Source organism: Corvus kubaryi, unplaced genomic scaffold (genome assembly GCF_017639235.1).
Source record: "Corvus kubaryi isolate FWS band 111438036 unplaced genomic scaffold, C.kubaryi_AGA036_p1.0 37353, whole genome shotgun sequence".
In the NCBI taxonomy this organism is placed as follows: Eukaryota; Metazoa; Chordata; class Aves; order Passeriformes; family Corvidae; genus Corvus; species Corvus kubaryi.
In genome coordinates, this window is record NW_024581115.1 from 319,125 (window position 1) to 340,850 (window position 21,726).

At 42.8% G+C, this 21,726-nt stretch overlaps 2 protein-coding genes across 9 annotated transcripts in view; one reads left to right on the forward strand and one right to left on the reverse strand.

The window, feature by feature from the left end:
• Positions 1 to 210: 210 nt before the first annotated feature.
• CUNH17orf75 (chromosome unknown C17orf75 homolog) lies at positions 211 to 6,825 on the forward strand. 4 transcript variants are annotated; one of them, XM_042032312.1, is made up of 10 exons: positions 211 to 521; positions 768 to 848; positions 1,461 to 1,586; positions 2,027 to 2,167; positions 2,367 to 2,424; positions 3,097 to 3,216; positions 3,870 to 3,934; positions 4,052 to 4,188; positions 4,738 to 4,841; positions 5,462 to 6,825. In XM_042032312.1, exons 1-10 carry the CDS (start codon positions 235 to 237, stop codon positions 5,669 to 5,671), a joined length of 1,329 nt encoding a protein of 442 aa, XP_041888246.1. In that variant the 5' UTR covers positions 211 to 234; the 3' UTR covers positions 5,672 to 6,825. The 4 variants fall into 4 exon arrangements, with proteins under 4 accessions (XP_041888246.1, XP_041888248.1, XP_041888247.1 ...); XM_042032314.1 differs by lacking the exon at positions 1,461 to 1,586 and having other exon boundaries at positions 212 to 521; XM_042032313.1 differs by lacking the exon at positions 768 to 848 and having other exon boundaries at positions 212 to 521.
• A 1,263-nt stretch (positions 6,826 to 8,088) lies between these two features.
• RHBDL3 (rhomboid like 3) overlaps positions 8,089 to 21,726 on the reverse strand; it is a 73,171-nt gene continuing 59,533 nt past the window's right edge. For all 5 annotated transcript variants that reach the window (XM_042032317.1, XM_042032316.1, XM_042032321.1 and 2 more), the window contains 4 exons: positions 18,521 to 18,633; positions 16,320 to 16,420; positions 14,233 to 14,293; positions 8,089 to 13,516 (listed from right to left, as the gene is read on the reverse strand). In XM_042032317.1, coding sequence (XP_041888251.1) covers positions 13,245 to 13,516; positions 14,233 to 14,293; positions 16,320 to 16,420; positions 18,521 to 18,633 — 547 coding nt within the window. In that variant the 3' untranslated portion in view covers positions 8,089 to 13,244. The remainder of the gene's footprint in view (positions 13,517 to 14,232; positions 14,294 to 16,319; positions 16,421 to 18,520; positions 18,634 to 21,726) is intronic.

A 21,726-nucleotide genomic window follows, 5' to 3' on the forward strand; every position in this document is an offset into this window, starting at 1 on the left:
ATTTCAGAAGCAGAACTGTATTTAAAAACTGACAGCATGGCTAATCCTGCCAAATCCCCGTCCAATCCAAACCATTCTATGATTCTGAGATGTGATTTGAGCAGGTCCTGCCAATAAGTGAGTGATCGGCTTTTGAAGGATTACTTGTACTGACAGAGGCAATGCGGCGCCTGTACTGCATTTTTCTGTGCATTACACAAACGGAGGAGCTGCAACAGCCAGAGCCGTTTCTGCATGACCTCATACTGCTCTCGGTGGGGTGAGGACACGGCCCGTACGCTCCGCAAGCTCCTCCCAGCGCCGGGCCCCGGGGCGGGTTCACGGCACACCCGGCGGGCGGGGTGGCAGCGCAGCCCGGTGGCTCCTCGCTGCACAGGCGGGGCTGGGGCCGCGATGCTGCCGGTGCTGCCGGACGGCGATGAACGGGAGCTGGAGAGCAGCGAGGAGGGCGGCGGCACGGGCGAGGAGCGGCGGCCGGAGCGGCACGGCTGTACCTACCACGGCCTATATGGTTACCGCAGGTGAGGCGCCGGGTCCCCCCGCGGGGAGGCCGTGCCCAGGCCTCGGTCATTTCCAGCTCCCTGAATTCCCTTTATTTCCCCACCCCTCTCTTTCCCCCCAGTGAGATTCTCTCCCTCCCATAATCCACCGATTCCCCTCTCCTGCTTTTAATCGCCCTCGGGCCGTGCCTTTTCACTGCTGCAGCCCCTGTTCCCTGTTGCGTGTCACGGCTGTAAACTCACTCCCGGGAACCACTTGGGTTCCAGGTCCGCGCAGCAGGGAGCCGCCGGCGGGGATGGCAGTGCCGGCGGCGCCGTGGCACACACGCCCTCCACTGAAGACTTCAGGTAAAGCCGACCGGCAGAACAGCACAATCACGGGAACACCCCGATTTGAAGTCTTTGCCGTATTGTTGTCGGATCATTGTTAAGTCTTCTTAAGTTTTTTTAAAACATAACCCCCCGTGAAAGCATTCTGGAGTCCCCATGGCACTTCTGGAATACCTGGGGAATGGACACATATATAGAGCTTAAATAATGCATTCAACAGAAACTATCGTCCTTGAGTTGAACTCTCTTTTCTTTGCTACTAGTGCTTGATATTGCTGTATTGACTTGGTTCTTCATGTAGGTAACATATAACAAAAATCTATTAATTTTCAATGGACATCTTTCCTTACACTCTGTATTACAGTTTGGGAAACATAGGAACAAAGAGGGCAGTATCTTGTCCGTAGCTGCTGGGAAGGTCAGCCTGAGCTGACATCACAACTCCCGACTCCTGGTGAGTGGGCAAACCACTGACTGCTCATGATGGGCCAAAAGTCACAGAGCTGCCTTAACTGTCACCAGAGAGAGAGCTAGCAGGGACCCCCGTGCTAGAAGCAGGTTCTGCACATGTTGAGAGACACAAAACAAAAACATTTGCCTTCTGGTAATGATTTCTTCTGGTTTTTAAAGCCTCTCCTTGCTGGACACCAACTTACCAGCTGAAGCAGAGACGGAGTTGCGCAATTTCATTGCTAAGCGTCTTACTAAAGGAGCCCTGTTTGAAGGAATGGGGAATGTAGCATCAGTGGGGCTGAGGTAAATTTTTGAAATAATTGGTGAATGAGAGCTGTAAGGAACACTGGCAGGACTGCACATCTTGCCTGCCTGCTGCTGCACTTAGGTTTAATCCTGATTCCATTTTCTTGATCTATTGCTGCCGTTAATAACAGCCTTACACAATGGCACTTTCCTTTTTTAGGTAGCTTTGAGAAAAATACTTTTGTTTTAAATTATTTACTGTTTGAATACTTGAAAAATACTACATATGTTTATGATTATTTCCTTTTAAACTCCTCTGATCAGACAGAAGAAAGAAGAGAAGATCTAAGAGCTCTACATGTGGCCATAGGAGCCACCAATGCTGGTGGTTAAAATTACCTCAGAAATCATCTATGTCTGCTTTTTGCATTTACTTATTGTGACGTATCTGGAAGAAAGTAATGTAATTATTTTCTTTTTTCTTCTTGTTTTTATAGCATACCAGAAGGTAAAGTTGGTTGTTACTACTGTCGTTTCCAACAAGAAAGTCTTCTGGAAATGGCAACATTGGAATCAGACATCAATGCTCCAGAATATGTGGTTTGTTTCTTAGGTGGCTCAGAGAAAGGTCTGGAACTATATCCTTACCTTTAACTTTCTTAACCTGTATGGAGAGGGAGATGATGTAAAAATTATCTTGTTGTTTTGTCTGTTTCTACTTGAAATCAGCTCGTTTGTGCACACCTTCCAGTAACTGAAAATGTCAGTAACAGCCATATACTGAAAGGAAAAAATGCAGGTCTTAACTGAGGCATCTTATTTTCCTTAAGAAGATACTTTCAGACTTGAGTTGGACAAATACATTCAAAATTTGAAGATAAATCTTGATTTGGAGGTAAAGCCTAACTTTTTTTAAGTTGTAAAAATTAATATTTATGCAGATTAATTGCTAAAACAATCTGGAAGATCTAATCTATAAAGACAAAATAGGTGTTTCAAGTACCAGTATGAAACACTGGGAGAGGTACTTGACTCGCTGTAGTACAATGAATGTCTAAGGTGCTATCAACCACACAAGTCAAAAGGAAAAAAAGAAAGGGGGGACTTTTTTGTGTTAGTCATAAATCTCTTAAAGGTCACTTACAGTTAAATTTGGAGAGAAGAATAACTAATAAAAGGTAATGGTCTGCAAGGAAGTTATCAATGTCCACCTCGATTCTTACCAGTTCTGAATGTTAAGAAAGGACATTTGTGGGTTTCTTGTCACATTTTTCTAGTGGAAGTTCTGCATTTTAAGTCTCTTTGTCATCCCATCTGCTGTTGCATGGCCTTCACTTAATATATACCATAATATTACAGTTCTGGCTGTTTCTTAAAATGCAAAGCCTTTCATTGCTGATAAAGTGAGTCTTTAAATGTCAAACTCATTATTTTAGTTCACTGTGGTTTGAGGTTAAGAAGGCTCCAACATCCAAATATCTTACGTTGAGTAGATTATTAATAAAGCTTCTATTTGCATAGAAATCTAATTTGTAGTTAAAGTTTTTAATGTTTCAACTTGTTACAGCAAAAAAGCTTGGAGACCTGTGTTAGCCCCTACCTGAGGAGCTGGTTTGAGGATGCCATCTGCCCTATTCAGAGGGTCATGCAGCTCTTCCAGGACAAACTCGCCTCTCTGCTACATGCTGTAAGTGTATTTAAAACTGGATAGCTAAAAAACCTCCAGAAGGCATCTCAGTGACTCTAGCATGGTTAAAATGTTTCTTGCATTTGCTTTCCCAGCAGGAGTAAATGAAAACTCCTTTTCCCCCACTTTTTTTGATTGTGGTTTTTTTGTTTCTTTGTTTTTGTTTTTGTTTTTATTCAGAGCAAGTACTTTTCCCGTGCTTATTGCTAAGGAAGCATATAACAATTTCTTCTATCAATTAAAAAAACCCCAATTACCTAATGGTGTCCATGCTGAAATTAGAATAAGAAAATTAGAAACAACATGAGCAGGCTGTCCATGCTATAATTCCTCTGAATGAAAAGGGGTGTTACATTGTGTATGTGCCTTGTGTAATTCACTGGAAACAGAAAAGAGACTAATCCTAGCTCTAGTCCCCAAGTTTGAGGAGGCTCTGGATAGAATAATTTACAGAATGTAACTGCTGAATGTCTTTCTAAGTGTGAAACCAGCTGCAATGACTACAATACAGAGTACTGCCTTGACAAGAACAATTTTTAAAATACCACATTATGTATTTATTGCTGGGAACTGCAATATCAACAAAATTAATACTGAAGTTGTATCCAGCTTTTTCCTTTTTTTCCCTCTTCTTGTTTCTTTTTTTGTTTAAGGCTCTGAGTTACACTCCTGTAGAAGTCAAAAATGCAGATGAAAGAACAGAAAAGGACATCAGCAGGTAAAAATATTTTGAGACCAAGGAACCTTTGAGTAATTTGGCTTCTGTGTATGACAGTCACCTTGGTGTCCAGGAGTTGTAAAAGAGCAAACAGTTGACAAGAGCTTTCTTTGTCAGGTTCCTGGCAGCTGCCAGCCTCCAAGGACTTGTCCAGGAAGGCACAATGACCTCTCTGTGTATTGCCATGACAGAGGAACAGCACAAGTCCATGGTTATAGATTGTAGTGGACCTCAGCCCCAGCTGCATAATGCAGGTGAGATTACAGCTGTGAACACTTCATGTTTCTCCCTTGGATCCATCAGCTGCTGAGAGCTGTGACATTAGAAGCAGTTGAGGATATGCAGAAGCTTATAGGCTCCTGCCCAGAAAGTTTGGGTTCTGGCTGGAAACAGGAACACCTGTTGTCCTATGAGGTACCAGAGTAGTTTGTTATACCAGACACACTGAAACCCTGGGTTGAAAATGCTTGGTAATAAAATCCACAGTACATTTAGTTTGTGACCATGAAAGTATGACTTGTACATTTCAGGGAATCTGCAAAACTTTTTTTCCTGTTGTGGTTTTGACAAATGTTGGGAAAAGGAATTCAACAATCAGAACCCAGTCTTGTGTAATCGCTGTAGCTGTGTTTGCCTTTCTTTCCCACATGTATTGTTTTTCCTTAAGACTTATTTCCTGGCCCAGGTATATTGTTATCAGTTGTTATGTGAGAGTGATTAAACCAGGTGAATGCAGCTGTATATTTATGTTGAGCTCATATGCTTTTTCTCATCTCTTCTCTATGTTCCTGAACATTTAACAGGAAGCAACAGATTCTGTGAGGATTGGATGCAGGCTTTTGTGAATGGTGCTGAAGGTGCAAATCCATTTCTCTTCCGGCAGATTTTGGAGAACTTTAAATTGAAGGTACCTGTTCATATATATTAAAGACTTGAAGAAGATATTAGGGTTACTGAGGGAGCAAATACGATATGCAAAATATTATTTTGCAGTGAATAAAAGTTTTAGGTTATTATGATGTCTGTATGTCATTAACTGATTAACTCTGAAGCTTAATTTGAGGGCTGGCTTACTGTAGTTGACAAGAACAGCTGTGAAGTGGTGTGAAAGTTTCTTCAGTGAATGCTCCAAAGGTGTTTTCTCAAATTTAAAGTAAGATCCACCTTTTTTGTTGTTGTTGTTTGTTTTCTTAAAATACTGTTAATCTGAGCCTTGCACATGCAATCTCATGTAACTGGTACCATGGGTTCAGTAGTTAACACTTCTTAAGTGAGCTGCCATAATATGAGAATTCTTGCTACAAGTTGGACACATCACGTTGTGTCCACATATTTTGCATCATTACAGTAAAAGCTATAATATGCATCCAAGACGATATTCAGTTCTTACATTACTCTTAAGTAGTAATACAAAATTTTTATTGGAAATGCTTTTGCTTCTCGTGCTATTTGTCCTTTATTTTCCACAACAATGTGTTTTCATTCCATGTAGGAGGATAAGAAAATGCTCTGTTACTCTTTCCCCAGGCTATCCAGGACATTAACAACCTGAAGAGGTTTATCCGCCAGGCTGAAATGAACCACTACGCCTTGTTCAAGTGCTACCTGTTCCTGAAGAACTGTGGCAGTGGAGACATCCTGCTGAAGATTGTGAAAGTTGAACATGCAGAAATGCCAGAAGCCAGGAACGTAGTGACTGTCCTGGAGGAATTCATGAGGGAAACATCAGTAGCTTAAAATTATCTGACGTATAAATAATTTCTTCTGTGCAGCTATTGCAGGATTTTTAATTTATATTTAAAAGTATTGCCCAACTCAAACCTTAGTTGCAGTTTCACCTGCCTTTTCTTGTTTTTAGACAAAGCAGTATGAGCTTTTTAAATGTGTAAATATCAGATAATATTAACTCCTGCAGAGTTTTCAGATTCTCCAGCTGACTTGCTCCTGTTCTGAGGAAATAATGACATTTGATTTTTACAGTCATTGTAAAACCAAACCCCAATCCCTTACCTGGCAAGCATTTCACTGTTTTAAATATTTTAAGTATTTTTAAAATAATTTCGATCTGGCTACTGTGTTTTAATAAAGAAGCACAAACATCTGGATAGATCTAGATAATAAATGAATTAATCATATTAGTTAAGAGAACCTAGGTAACAAGTCCATAGCTGGTTTCTGCTTTCAAACTAGTGGTTTGTTCTGCTGCCACTGGATAAACAGGTTGTTAATTGGTACAGAACAGAGCTGCCTTAAGACTGAACCATTGCAGTGATCAGTTTGTATGTGCCTGTATGTATGCATACATACACACAACAGCTATCTGAAACTCCCAGGCTCTTTGATGTGCCCTCTTCTTCCTTAGTCTGAAGTGTGATCAAGACCTTCTTTGTATGTTCTTCTATTACAGTTTTGCATAACTGTAAATTACTGTATGTTTTTCAATCATGAAGAAATGAAAAAGTTCCCACATCTAATAATAAGACCTCTTCAGAATTTGAAGGAAATTAACTTCCCAACTTAATTACTCATACTTTAAAACATTTCTCTGTATTTCAGCAATGAATTCTTACCCACATCATGGGATACACAGGCAGCAGAATACCTGAAGGAAATCTTTATCTACAGCTGGAATAAAAACTCACGAAGTCTCTGAGTAACTTCAGAAAGAGGATGATTTCTGTAAACCTGATACAAGCAAAATTCCCTGTTGGTTCCCTTTGCAGCAGAGGGTGTTTGAACAACTCCCCCTGAAACAGTGACTGTAACTAACGTGGTTCAGTGTGACTTGTGCCGATGCTCTGTACTGTGATGGCAGAAGTTGCTGCTTTTCTGTGACACCATCACGTTGAACCTATAATAAGGATGACAATAAAACACATTCAAAACCTCAACAGTGTACCTATAAATTGTCAATGAGTGTGGTCCTTGACGTCTCCTGTTTAAAACCCTTTATCCCTCAATGCAGAGGAGCTGCAAGTGTGGTATTAGCAGCCAACGTGACATACGGTGTTGTATTTGGGCAGGTCAAACAAGAAAAGAAAAGTAGTGTGAAAGAAAACAAACTCCTCATTCAATCATTTGCAGGAGCTCTGAGAAGTAACAAGTGTTTTCTTTCATGAGTGAGCACCACTCAATAAAACGTCACCCTTTGTTGCTCCTGTACATTTCTAGCAAAATTGGAGCACTGATTGTTCAGTTTTTTGGCTGATCAGGACACAAGAGTGAGCTCAGTGCTTAAATAAGTTGGATGTGAAAAACAGGTAGCAAGAAAAATGTAGGGTACTAGTAGGCAGTAACACTTTGTATTAATTGACAAAAACTGACAAAACCCACCTTACCTTCTTGCTGAAAGTCCTCAGCTAATTAATAGAGAGATTTGAGTGTCTTGGAAAGTTCAGTTCAGTGCAGAGAACTGACAGCAAGAGCTGAGTCCTACACATGGTAGCAGTGATCTGCCTCCCTTGGGAGTAGCACATCTGACAGGAACTGCTCCTATAGACATCTTCATTCCTATAATTTACACTTTAACCCAGTGTTTCCCAACAAAAACACAACTTATTTTTCAAAATGAGCCTCCCCCTTGCACATTGGTAGAAGGATTTTTATTTTAACCAGTTGGAGGTTTACTGCAGAACTTTCTGGATATGTCGTTTCCACTCTTGATTCAAGAGATGGGTGTTGGCTCTGAGATTTGAAAATATTCAGTAGAGCCTGATGTTAAAAGAGCACAACCCTCCTCCCCAGTACAAAAATTTACTCAAATGTACTTGGTCGTCAACCTCCCTGCAGTTCTGAGGTCACAACTGCACTGAAGGGACAGCTGCCAAAAGGTGGGACAACACCTGAATTTCCATACAAGTTCCAAGCTATTTCTGCATGCTCATTAGATCTCATGGAGAAATGAAGCTGCAGTTCACTCTCCCCTTCATCTGTTAGACAGACATAAAAATTGAGTTACCAATATCATTATTAGAAGATTACGATGGCAGAGCTCCAAACCAAGGGCTCTTTTGTTAAATACTGTGTTAACTGTACACAAACTTATAAAGCTGTCATTGAAAGTTCTTTCTTGGTTGGTTTTTTGGTATGTGATATAGAACAACTCAATTTTATTACAAAAAAAGAAAAGAAAAATTAAACCAAAAAAAACCAACAACAAAAAACCACCACCAAATTTAATGGATTCTGCGCTCAAATAATATTGTCACAACAAAAATATACAGAATGTACACAATACAAAAATATTTGGAAACATACAATAGCATCTTACCTTGCAAATATCATTTTGTTTTACTAGCCCTTCACAGGGAAAGTACCATTTGTTCAGTATTTTAAGGCAGAAAATTACATAGTTTAGTGCTTTGCTTGGAAGTGTTGTTAGCATTAGAAGTGTAACTAAAAGAAAAGCTGCATAAATCTGGCTTTATTTGCAAACTGAACAGACACTGTGGGAGTCAGGAGAGAATCAGTGACAATGTGTCTATCAAGCTCACTAAAAATAAGGTACTTTAGCTACTTAAATCATAGAAAGTATTTTGTGCTCTGTGTTGTAAAGTACCCCGAAACATAAATTTTCTGTACTCCTACTGGCATTTCAGAAATACCTCATTAGAAAGCTTTTCCAATTAAAAGCCAGTGATTAAAATACATCTACCTTTAAATAAGCTTGGTTTCTGTCTTAAGTGTGATTCTTTTTTACAGAGCTGCAAAATGCACTGTAGTCCTTTATAACCAGCTCTTGGCATCCGTGATTAGAGAAGAAATCTTTGAGTTCTACCACACAAAGCACTGCAGAGCAGCCACCACTGTAAGAGGAGCAGGGGAGCAGCAACACTCAGAGGTGCTGGTCTGGGTTCTCTAGTCCCAGCTTGCCCCCAGAGGTGGCTGGTGTTGAACTGCCATGTTCACATTCTCCAGTTCCACTTCAGGCAAAGCCAGTGGATGGATGTTCCAAAGCAACTGGGCTGAGCTTGAATCTATGCGAAGAGACTTTGAGCTCTTTACTCAATGAAGAATGTGTGAAAGTCCTACCCACGATCCTGTGAGACTAAATATTGGCACAGAACAGCAGCTGCCTTGTGAGGTCAGCAGTCAGCTGTCATGTTAGTACCAGCTCTGAACATGTCAGATTCCATCCTTCATAGCCCCGTTCACACTCAAAGGGCCCAATCTGATCTAAAACACATGGGCAGTATAATCCATCAGAAGGAGCAAGGTGTTGGGGTACAGAATCCCTGAGCTTTATTTCCAGTAACAGTTTCTCTAGCTTCCCCCTTCCCTATTGATAACATACTTCCCACTGCCAAAGGAGCAAGTAGTGAAAAACCACAATACGCCACGTAAGTGCTAAGATTCCTCATCAACTGACAGGGAAACAGTGACACAAGATGTTGTCTTAAAAACTCAGCAAAAGTAAACTCATCAGCATTTTTATGACTGCTACAACTCACTCAGAGATTGTTTCTGCTAATCTCCTCTCCCATCACTGCATGACAACTCTCTCCCTCCTCCCTCCTATGTTATTACCGCTGTGTGTAAAACTAATCTTTACCTGTTTCCAAGCATCTAGGAATAAAAGGTGCCATTTGCGGTCCCCGTGGACTTTGATCTGTCTGGTTCTCCACTTTTCTCCTCTTCCTCACGGCTGTCGCAGCCACTTGTCCCGCCCGTCCCCGGGAGGCGGCCGGAGCCGGGCCGGTGCTACTGCCCGCCGCCGGCAGGTGTCCCTGGCAGCTTCGCATCCAGCACCGCCGGCTCCCCGCCTGCCGCACCGCCCCTAATCCTCCCGGACCACTGCTGCAATGAACTCACTGCAAGTCAAATCCACCACACAAACGGCTGCTTTTTTTTTTTTTTTTTCTCCCCCAGGTGTTGTGTCCTCACTCAAGGACACAGCATAAAATAACTTGCTCCGAGGTGCACTGTTCAAACCTGTACACTGGTGACAGTCCTTGCCCTCTGCTCTAGCACTGCACAGTTATAAGGTTCAATAGATTCACGTTTTATCCGACTGATGGAAAATCCTGGCAGTAGCTGAAATAAAACCACAACTAATCATTGAAACCAGTTGCTCGGTGGATGCTCCTTCAGGAACACACTACTGACTGTGACAGGTTGGAACCATGAATGAGTAGGATGGAGAATATTACATCTCCAGCATGAGCCAGCAGCTTCAAGGACATCTGGAGGTAACAGAAAAGCCTGGCTGCTGTTAGGTCTGTGGTGCTGCAGCACTGTGGCACTCATGGGTGTGTTAGAAAATAACATAACTGGAATTCATGATACTCTGTAAAAACATAGCAAGTTTTCACACTGTAATTTTAATGATTAAAAAAATAATTTAAAAGCTTAAGCACTTTGTGCTGCTTCTGGCTCCATGAGTTGGTTGATTCTTAGCAGACAACAGGCTCTGTGCACAAACTGCTCCATGTATGGGTGGAGATTTCAGCTCTGATGAGCAGGAATGTGAGAGGGTTGCATTCTTTCACCTACAATAAATCTAACACTGCCTTAAAGTCTGGCCTTTCTGATCCCCAGGGTTGTTTGTAGACTTGCTCGGGCAGGGTATGGGGACACAGAATGGAAGTCAGAAAGATGAACAACAATTTAAAAGAACAAGTCATAAGATCAACTTCAGAGCTGTTTTCAACCAGTTCATGTAAACTACATTCATCTGTGGAATAAGGACCAAGGAAGGCTGTCTGGATTCCTCTGTTCAGCTCCTTCTTGCTCCTGAGCTGAGCAAAGACGTGTTTGCCATGATCAAGCTGATCAAGAAACTGGTGGCTCTTCAACTTGTGCCTTGCTGCTTCACCACAGAGCACACACTGGCAGGCACGGAAACCTCTGCTGGGGAGCAGCTCATAGGCACTAAGTAGATTTCAGCTGAGAAGCCAAAAATAAAAGTCAATTGGTGCATATTGCACTCTGGTAAATTATAGGCAAAATAATCTGGGGTTGTTTTGCAATTGAAATTTTCTGTCAAAATTTTAAAAGCTCTCCTAAAACTTAAGGGGAGCTCTCATTCCTGGTCACCTCTGTTTTCAAGACATCTGTAATGACAAAGGCTTAGCAATAGGTGAGGGAAGGAATGTCCTCCTTACTTGTTAACCGTGTCAGAACTCTCCTAGCTTCTGTTCTGCTTCCTGCCTGCTGCTCTCAGGGGGATCCATGGCTACGACACTCACTGGGCCAGCACCTGCTACAATATATGGGAACTTTTGTGACTGCTGTGATCTGGACCCAAACTGCAGAGGTAAAATGGCACAGGGAACCAGTCCCTTCTTCAAAATGAACAGAGCTCTGGCCCATATCCCTTCCTCTTGGTCCTCGATTGAGGGCCCATGAGCAATGTACTGGCCATGCAGAACAACAAAAGTGCAGTCATCCTCAGAAATCCCATTTCTGTGCACAAAGGTGGCAAAAATTGTTTCTTTTGCAGGTAAGGCTTATTCCAGGCTGTAGAAACACTTATTTTCTCCCCCCTCCTTCTGAAGCAAGAGAACTTTTACTAGTGCATCCTGTGGGAGTGAACTTCACCCCTCAACCCAGAGATATTTTTCCGTAAGAGGCAAAGAAAGGGGCAGCTGATAAGCACTTGTGGATGTCCCATCTAGAAGGACAGGCTCCTACTAGCTTGTGGTATCATCTGGCAGCATGGATAGCACAGCTGAGAGAATAAAGCCCACAAGACAGAGACATTTTTCTACAGAGCAAACACAACTGCTATAGTACCCATGGGATATGCTGTGAAAGGCTCTGGTGGCTGGTGCCTGTGCACCAACAAGAAAGAGAAAAAAGGAAGGGAGGAGCTTGTCTGGAGAGAGTCTTACGGCTGCTTTATCCAGACCACCGAATAGGTGGGTAAAGGGGAGAGAAAAGGAGGGCACCCACATTCCTGGGCTGTAATTTGGCAGCTCTCTAAAGGGACAAGCAAAATAAGCACCTTACAGAGACGAGTACCTATAAGCACTGCTTGTGCTACCGAGGTCGCCATGTGGTTCCCAGGTCCATGCAGGCAACTGTATGGACTATGCCATAGCCCAGTTACAGATTGCCTGAATCTGGGCTTGACCAGCGTTAAAGAAAAAGGCATCATTTCAACTAACTGTTGTTTGGAGCTCCTGAACATCCATTGCTTCAGGAAGAGGCACCCTCAAAATTTAGCAGTCATCTTAAAACCAGTTTTAACCATTTCACAATGATCACTAGCAAATAACACCTTTTCCACTTCAGTGGGAAACCAGTGCTGCATACAAACTGATTTAACTCCACTGCCTTCAGTGGACTAGACCCCAAATGGACTGTATGGCTGTAATGACTGGATAGTTCCTACCCTGGGCTGCTGGAGGTGATCATGGTCCCATTTTCCTAGTAAGAACCTGCTGGAAGTGTTGAGATCCTTGCTAGGAGCTCACTGCAGGCCAGGTGTTTGGTCAGTGTGGCCAGAAAAAATGTGAGAAGAAAACAGGACCTGATTGTCGTCTGATAAAACCACAAATGAACATTTGCCCTCCTTTTCTTCATCCCTCAAAAAAAAAAAAAAAAAAAAAAAAACACCAAACTAACCCATCCACACCCTCTAGCCACAGTAGGCTGGGAAGGGGGGGGGAATAATTAATTAAAATTAAGCTAAACATGCACAGTAAAAGTCACCTCTGGCTGCGTGTCCACAACACTAAGATTCCCAATGTTTATAGTGCAACTTCATTTGACCTGTAGTTGAAGACCAGTCTCCATCACTTTGTGTGATCAAGTTCTGCTGATTCCTTTTAAAGTTGTGCAAGACAAGTTTCACCATAGACTAAAACATCTTAGGAACCATTCAAGTAATTAGACAGTGGCACTGGTATGGCTGAACAGTCAGATGTGTCCAAAGAAACCAGACTCAAGCTGCCTTGTGAGTACCACGTGAGTCTCTAATTAGTAAATGGCTGCTCTTTTTCCCTTTTAGTGTTCAGTAACATTGAGGAAATTCACTCAGCAATTGGCCATAATTCCAGCACTGATCTGGAAAATACAAATATCTCATAGAAAATATTGATACGTGCTAACAACCCAAGCAGTCAGTGCCCAGATGCAGGGCAGAAACTGCAGGGCATGGTCAGCCAGAGTTATAGAACCTGTTGAATTTGTGAACAAACTGATCAGCCCATTCTTTAATGAGATCTTTAAGCACTTCCTTCAGCACACTTGTGTGTTCAGAAGAATCATCCTCCCCTAAGTTAAATACAAAAATAGATCCTTCATCTTCATTCATTTAACACAGCTGACAGATGACTCCTGCTCTCCAGTTTTCTGTCCCATGTTTTTAAGGTGGGGGAGGTAGCTTTAGGTCCAACAGACTGTAGGCAAAAATATTCCAGAAGATGGCAAACAAGACAAAAATTATGTAAATAGAAAGGAAGATCCACCATAAAGTCTGATCTTGGAGTCTCTGCTCATAGTTCCTCAGGATGATGACACCAAGGGTGATTCCAACCATCACCCCTCCCAGGTGAGCCATGAAGCTGGGGTGAGGGCATGGCGGGTAAGCAGAGGGGTGGAATCGCAGCCACACGGCTCTTCCAAATTCAAAGCTCACTGGAACAAAGAATAAAAAATAAATTAATTGTCTAGGTTATCCCTTCTTAAGTCCATGTTGCAGACAGCACTGCATTCCTGAGGAGATGGAGAGGGAGAAGTTGCCTTGTATGGTGAGCACAGGGAAGCCGTAGCCGTGTCAGGGCTGTGGAACACAGACATGAGGTCTCTCCAGTGGCTGGAAAGTGGTCTGGGTTTGTGGGAGTGTAGATAGGTTGGGGAATATTTGCCTCCTGAAATTTATACCAAAACCATAACAAAAATGAGTTAGAATTTGAAGACAGTTGTCTGTGATGAACACATGGTTTGGTTTCCCTTATTGTGCCCCCCGGTGATATGGCTGGATGAATTCATCAGTGTGTGTATAATGCTGCTGCCATCCCAGATAGGACGTGCTCAAGGAAACCCAAGTATTATCATTACGAAAACACTGCATGTTTGAGACTGCAAAGAGAAGATGCTTAAGTCCAATTCTTTCACAAACACCACAAGCTATAGATGCTAGCTAATGACAAATCCTTATTTCCAAATACTTGTGTTGAAAGCCAAAATCTGCAGTGGAGAGCAATGTGGTTCCTGCTGCCAGAAGGTCCAGATGCAAGTTCCTACCAAAATTGCTGCAAAGTCAAAACCCTCTGAGTCAGCTTGAACTATTATGACAAGGACAAACAAAACAGGACTGGCTGCATGTGTGCCAAGCACTGTATGGTACTTACTACAGATCAAGGCAACAGCCATGCGCAGCAGTTTGAATTGGCACTTCATTCCTGACCAGTTCTGGAAAAGAGACAAGGAAAACAAAGTAATGCTGCACACAAACCTGAAGGGATATTACATTTAGATCTGTCACTTGTCAGGCAACTTCTCAGTGCATTCGAGCCCTACTGTGCTTTTTCAATGCTACTTTCTGTGCCTCAGGCTCACTGAAATTCTGCAGCTCAGATCTCTGGCAGAGCATAGAGAAACAACAAAGACTTCAATAAAAGCATATCAAGGAAACAGTGCCATAAGAAAACCTGGACTTGGCCTCCTCTGTCTTCAGGCTTGGTTGTTAATTGTTAATTGTTTAATTCCAAGAATACTTATTTTTCCAAGCAGGAGTGTTTCCATTTCCTTTGGTTACCAGGAGGCATGAGGGAACAGAAGATTCCAGAGACCCTCCCTGCCACAGTCCCTGTGCTCTCCCCAGCTGTGCCAGACTGAGTTTTGCCATCAAACAGCCAGCGTGTCTCTCAGCGTGTGGGAGCATCACACCTAGGTAACAAGTGAGCACAGAGAGACAATGGGGGAAAAGAAAAGCAAAGAAACCCCGCCACCAGAACTGGAAAGGCAGCAAAAATAATTTCAGATGGGAAGAGAGGCAGTGGATAATGGAGAAATAAAGATGCTAAGGTAGCAATTGCTAAACAGATTTGGAGGAGGCCAATGAGTAGTGAAATGACACACCACTTTGTGACATTTTAAGAAGTCTGGGAAGGTAACTGCTGAAGACTCTCCACACACCTCTGGCAGAGCCTCTTCCTGTAAAGCAGACCAAAATTTCCTCCAATGTCCCCCTCTAACCCTGTGCATTGTGGTGTTAAAAAAGCCCTATGTCTGCATTGCCACCCTGAGAGACAGAGGAAGCTCCCTCCTGCTTCTCTTGGCACAGTGGTAGGGAACACAAATGACACTGAAAATAACTGTATATAAGGATGCAATTCCCCAGCAGAAACCCTGTGGTATAGGGGTAGCACCTCTCCTCCACTCCCTACCTCTCTGCCAGCCACTCAACTGTCTAATTTGGACATCAGCCTCAGCTCATTCATGCTCTGAAAAGCTTGAAGAGGATGAAGGAGACCAATTCTGGTCAGGAAATCTCTCACTTCCCGTCTCCCAGCTGTTACAAAGCTGTCTGGAGCAGCACCACTGTGGGTCGCAGCTGGAGCCTGCTGACTTCACTACAGACAAGCATCAAGTACAAGGTTTTCTTTTAGGCTTGACTCTACCACCACCACCCACACATGTCTTCCAGCACCCATATAACAGATCTTCTGTTTCTACTGCAGCCAACCCACACTATCTTCCCACTCAGACCCAGGGGAGAAGCATTATCCCCATTTTCATGGTTATTCTGCTCTGATATTGCTGGTACAGGACAGACATGCCACCACACATGAGTCTTCTATCAGCAAAGCCTTTTTTTCCCCGGCGTCAGCTGAGGAGTCCCCTGGGCAGTTGTGCTGGGCTTTGCCACCACCTAGATGAGGGCTGGGGATGAGCTCCTGTTTCCAGCCTTAGAGGAATGACAATGCTGGCATTTACTCACCTTTGTGAAGTATTTCATTAGGTGAAACAGCAAAAAGATGCATCACTAGATCACCCAGGGTTCAGCTTCAGTCTGGGTTTTACAAATGGAGATAAGGAATATTCTGCACATGAATCCACCGAATGCTAAATTTCTTTAGATACCCAGTAAAATTAATGGCACGTGCAGACAGAAACAGATCTATGCTTCTGCAGAGCCAGTCTGCTTTTCAAACATTTGTCAGCCATTGTGTGGAGAGCTGATAGCCTGGACAACACTGATAAATTTTGGATTACCAACATCTTTAGCTTGTCCTGACAAGCTACCAGTCATCAGGGTACCAAGCCACCGAATGCAGGGTAATATTTCCATTCCAGGACCACACCACTGAGACAAGACTCTTAGCTGGGGCAAGCTCTGAATGACCAACAGCTGGCTCAGGCCTTATTTTCCAGCCCCTTTGGGCCACCAGACCTGGCTCAGTCCGAGAGGTCAGACGGTCACTCTGGTACTCACCATCACAATATTGGCCAGGTGAGCAGAGACAAGAGCATACACACCTCCAGAGGAGCCCACCACAGGTGCTCTCATGTCAGCCACTGACACTGCCAGGGACCCTGGGGGAAACAACAAGGCTTTGTAACAATTGCCAGCCAATTAAATACACTCTCCCCTACCCTACATCCCTGCTACTGCCTGTTTGTGCTAATTGATGCAGGTCAGGAATACAGAAAGAGAAGGAGGGGGAAATTGATTGACTCATGAAGCCAACTTAGTCCTGTCAAGGCAGTGACTGATTGTTCCTCTGCACCTACTTTAAAAGCAGCCAAGCAAGGCAGCAATGCGTCTTTAAACCTGTGCTGCAAAAAGGCATTTGTTCCCTGATTGAAAGAACAAGGAAGCAGGAGACAGACAAATATCTGTGTTTTGTTTCTCACCTGAAGATAAAATAGAAGTAGCTCCCATGTTGGCAAGAAAAATATTTGCACAGGGAGAAGGAACTGGGGACTTGTAACTTAGCACAGGCCTCTGATCAAAGCACAGCCTACTACTTGTAAAACTTCAGGGTAAAACTAGTTAAAAATAACCTGGATGGAGGCAGTAGGCATGTGACAGCAAAACGACAGGTCAAGTATATAAACGCACCACTCATAACAATACAGCCAAACAAAGACATTGCTTCTTCTTATCCCAGTCGGAGGCTTGGATCTGCTTAAAGCTCCTTTCATTGCTGACTTTAAGAATAATTTAAGCGATAGAGGGAAAGGCAGATTTGGTGTCACAAGGAAAGGATAATGAAGATCTTTGTGATGAGTGGGAATGGGAGAAAGACACATTGGCAAATCTTGAGAGAGTCCTCGGTAGTGTAGAATCTAATGAACTTCTTTGCTAATTGCCCAACTGATTCCAGGTCAAGAAAATGCTGAGATTCCACCAGCCAACTCTGCTGATAGCTCCCTCCTTCCTTGTATGGCCCTGAGACTTCTCAGCTCTTAAACACTGCCATTAAGAAAAAAGTTAATGAGAAATAAAGGAAGGAGTAATACGATCGTGCAGTTAAGTCCTCAGACACCGCAATTTCCAGTCTCAATGTGTCTTCTTAGTAAAGCCAGACCAATGAGAAAGAACCACAAAAGTTGTGGCCTAACTACATTTTACTGTCTATTCCTGATTATTTAGGAGCTGAGTTATCTTTATATTGCCTCAGCATGAATATATCCATTTCCCTCTCTCCTGGCACATGACAAAGAATAAAGAATATTTCATAACTGGCTAACATATCAATGAAGCCCTGGGGTTTGGTAGGTGTATCTGTGTAGAAAAGCTATGTCTGGAAAGTTGCAAATTGGGCACCACTTTTGTCAGTGCTTGTTAAAATAACAGTCAGGGGACAGTGGAGCTGATCTGCTAACTCCTTTCTCTGCATTAAAAAGTGTTAGTGTTTGTACCATGCCTAGTCCTGTGTCCTAGTCCAATTATTCTTTCCACAGTCTCTCTCCCGGAATGCAGGATTTATTAGTACCCAATGCAGCCCATTCTACAAAGGGTTTATCTGTTTATTATGGAAAAAAAGTAATTATGTGGCTGGAAAAAACCAAACAAACACTATAAATCTTGAACTAAGGCAATCAGTCACTGTCTGAGTTCCACTGTAAAGCTCTTGGTTGTTTTCACACACTCCTGTTTTAATCAGATGTTGATCTATTGTCAGCTAACTTCCATCACCTCCACACTGCTGGAAATTCCAAACATAAATAAAAGCAATTCTGCACAAACTAAAAATCAATCAGACACCATGGCTTAATGATTAAATGAATTTTCCAGATTTCTGTGCACTCACAATCCACGATCAAATACTTCTTGCTTACTTAGGCTGTAGAAAGGTGACAGACAGGACAAATGGAGGAAGAACTGGCACAGGACCAGCATGACTCCACATTCAGGAAGACCATCTAAAGCAAGGCTATTTTAAAATAACAGGTAGTTGGTGCATTTTTAGCAGGTCTCCTAAACACAGAGTCTATGGCTACATAGAAATAGATGTCAAGTTGTACCATATTTTCTATGTCCAGCCCACCAAAGGATTTCAATGCACAGAAGATCAGTGAATGCTCCTCTCCTAATCCCAAATATCACAAAACATTTCTCCTACTCAAAAGCCAGCACAGACCATTTTCACTGCTTCTCTGTCTGGGGCATGCAGAGGTGTCACCTACCTGCCACAACTCCTGCAACATACACAAAACTGATCCTCGCAGCTCCATGCACCATTTCCAGAGGAACCCCAACCAAGAGCTGAAGGACAACATTGAGCCCAAGGTGTTCTATCCTGCAGCAAGGAAAAACAACAGTTGTCCTCTTTTCCAACTCTTCATCTCCTTTCTCTACCACTGAGACACAGATATCTTGGAAAGAAAATCAAATAGCACCTGCTTCACATAAGTAGACTAACGGTGGGAAAAACAGGGATTCCAGAAAAAATCAGACCCAGAGCTGCAATTTATCTTCCCTCCTTGCTGCTTTTATCTTTTTTGTATCTACATACATCCTTCCAGCCAAAGACCTCATACAATATTTGGTTCTTAGTCAGACATTTTTTCTTTTTTGTTTCGTTAAATGACTTGTCAAAAAAAAAAAAAAAAGCAGCAAGATGCCAGCAGAGCCTGGAACAGAAGCCAGAAATTTGACCTGCTCTTCTCTTCACCCCTCCTAATGATTCAGCCTTTCCCTGCACACATCACACTGCCATGATGGGGAGTGGTTGTTGAGTCAAGAACAAGGTGAGCACAGAAGTTCCAAGAGAACTGCCATTTCCTGGTGCCATAATGCTGCTTTACAGTATGGGCTGTCTGACCCTCACCCTTTTCTGCTGTGCCTACATCAATGGCCAGAATGGGAAGCAGAGGGCATTTTGATCTCTGCTCAGGTGCCCAGGTATACTCACTGATGCTCTCTCTTCACTCACCCTTGTTCCCATTGCAGTCAATAGCAAAACTCCTGTTGAGCACAAAGGAAAAAGCTGGGCTGAGGGAACTCTTGCAGAAAGCCCCACTGTCACACTGTGCAGTACCACTTAGAATCTGCAGGCAGAGTGTGGCAGCTCAGATATGCATATTGGGTAAAGACTCCAGTGCAGCAGATTTCCCCTCAGCTGAATCAATAGTTTCAAGGCAAGTTCTCTGTTGCTTTAATCAATACTACTTAAGAAAACTGTCCTGCCACTTTTCAAAGCTCTACACAGATATTTATGAGTGTCTTTGCCATTTGCAGGATCTTCCAGTGAGGTAACAACAGCATCAGGCCCTGAACAGGGTCCTCAACACTCTGCTAGTATCTGAGATTTACCCTGGGCTTGCAGGGCTGTGACCTCACTGAATAGTGACATCCCACTGGAGCCAAGGGTATCCTGATTTTTGTATGAAGAGTGTCCGAGCCTGCTTACAAAACAGATGGAGCTAAATGACACAGTGGTACCCTTAACACAGAATGTCAGCATCTTTTGGAGAAACAAGAGCAAAGTACCTAATGCCTTGAAAATATACATCCCATTTTATACAAGAAAAGGGTTGCTCACAGGCAGGCACTAGCAAACTTTGGTTTAAGTTATATGCGTTTCCACTGTTTTGATCTTTTTCATGTTACCATAGCAATTTCCCATATACAGCAGAGAAAAACACTGATGGTGAAATGCAGTAATGACAGAACAGTCTTATAAATGAGAATTTAAAGTTGGACTGGAAAAAAGTGCGAGAAATGATACTGCAGGAAACAATCCTCTCCTGATATCTCAATAAGTTTGTTTCCATTGAATTTCTCTCCAAAGATAAATTTCCCTCCTGCACAATACACTCAGCACTGCAATTTTTCATCATAGGAAACTGCTGCATGCCACTGAGTTATTACCTTCCTCGAGCCTTTTGAAGCCACTGGGCATGGTCAGCACTCATTCTGATCCCATATGCTCACAGAACATAGGGAATTAAATTAGGGACAACCAGCAAAGGTCAAACTGAGATCACAGAGACAAGTCAAAACATCCAAATGCCCTTTCACAGAGGGGAGAGAAGAAGTTTGGCTGGCACACAGACAACATCATGAGGCGGCACCTGACATTTCCACACAAAGCACTGGTCTTATTTTTCAAAGGACGCTTTTGTAAGAGCTCAGCAAAGTTTATCCTGGACTCTGAAGTGACTACTCTGATTCACAGCAGTTCTTAAAAGACTTCCCAGGAGCAATCCCATTCACTTCTCTTTCCCACCATGGTAAGAGCTTTGAAGGCACCACAGTCAATAACGACCCATAAAATATAATTATCCTTTGCCAGTGCTGAATGTGTCATTCTTGAAGTGACAATTTCATTGATTTATTAAAGACTTTCTCCTTCCCTGGGACCAAACAAATGGGACTGAGCATCAATGCAAGTCATTAGTTATGGCAGTGATACAAATGTGTGGGCTTCAGATACCAACGTCTGGTTTCCATGAAAACAGAAGGGCAGAATTTACAACTTTGCCTTTTCAGCCCTCAACAAAGCTCCCTCCACCAGGACCAGCACACAGCCTGTACATTTTTGGAATCTTTCTAGAGGCACAGCCAGCCAAGCCTTAGCAACTGCTGCCTTCTCAAACACCTTCCGGCTGCCACTTGCTCTTCAAAAAAAGACCGAGTGCACTAAATTAAGGAGCAGTCCACATTACCATTTAAAAGTCTCAGCTGGAAACAGGATAACAATAGACCCATGGCATTGTGTTATCCCCTCATTTGAAAATGAGAGGAGAATGATGGGCGTCCACTAAAAAATGTTATTACCTTTCCAAGATTTATCTGTTTTCCTCACAAGAAAAGAGCTTAACACAGAGAAGTTAGAAATAAAGGAACATTTAGCTTAACTCCAGATACTGCAGAAAAATCACGAGGTTTATTGTTCTAGTGAGATTCTCCATTGTTTTGAAGGCTGTGTAGCTAAAGGACTTGGAATCCATCATGACAGTCCCCTGCTCACCACCTTCCATTGTTCCACTCTGAGCCAGCCAGAGGTGAAATAAAACGGAGGGATTTTTCATCCAGTGAGTGTGAAGAATACCAGAGAACTGCCTGCTACAAAGGTGACCTGGCACAGGTTAAGAAAGCATGCCAAAAAAATTGTCCTTGTGCAGGTGTTTCTCCTCCAACGTATCCTAAAGCAATCTGTAGTTATAGAAGCGATACAGTAAACCACCACCACCATCAAAAGAAAGCCCAAATATGAATTAACTAACATTAATTAAAATCAAGTGTTTCTTCCTTTTACAAGCCCAGTTTTCCTCATATCCTCAGTGATGGAAATTTCCACTTCTCTTTTTACATAACCAGCTTCATGTCTAAGCCCAGTAGTTCCCACTTGCAGGATGAAACCTATATAAAATGGGCTCTTTGGAGG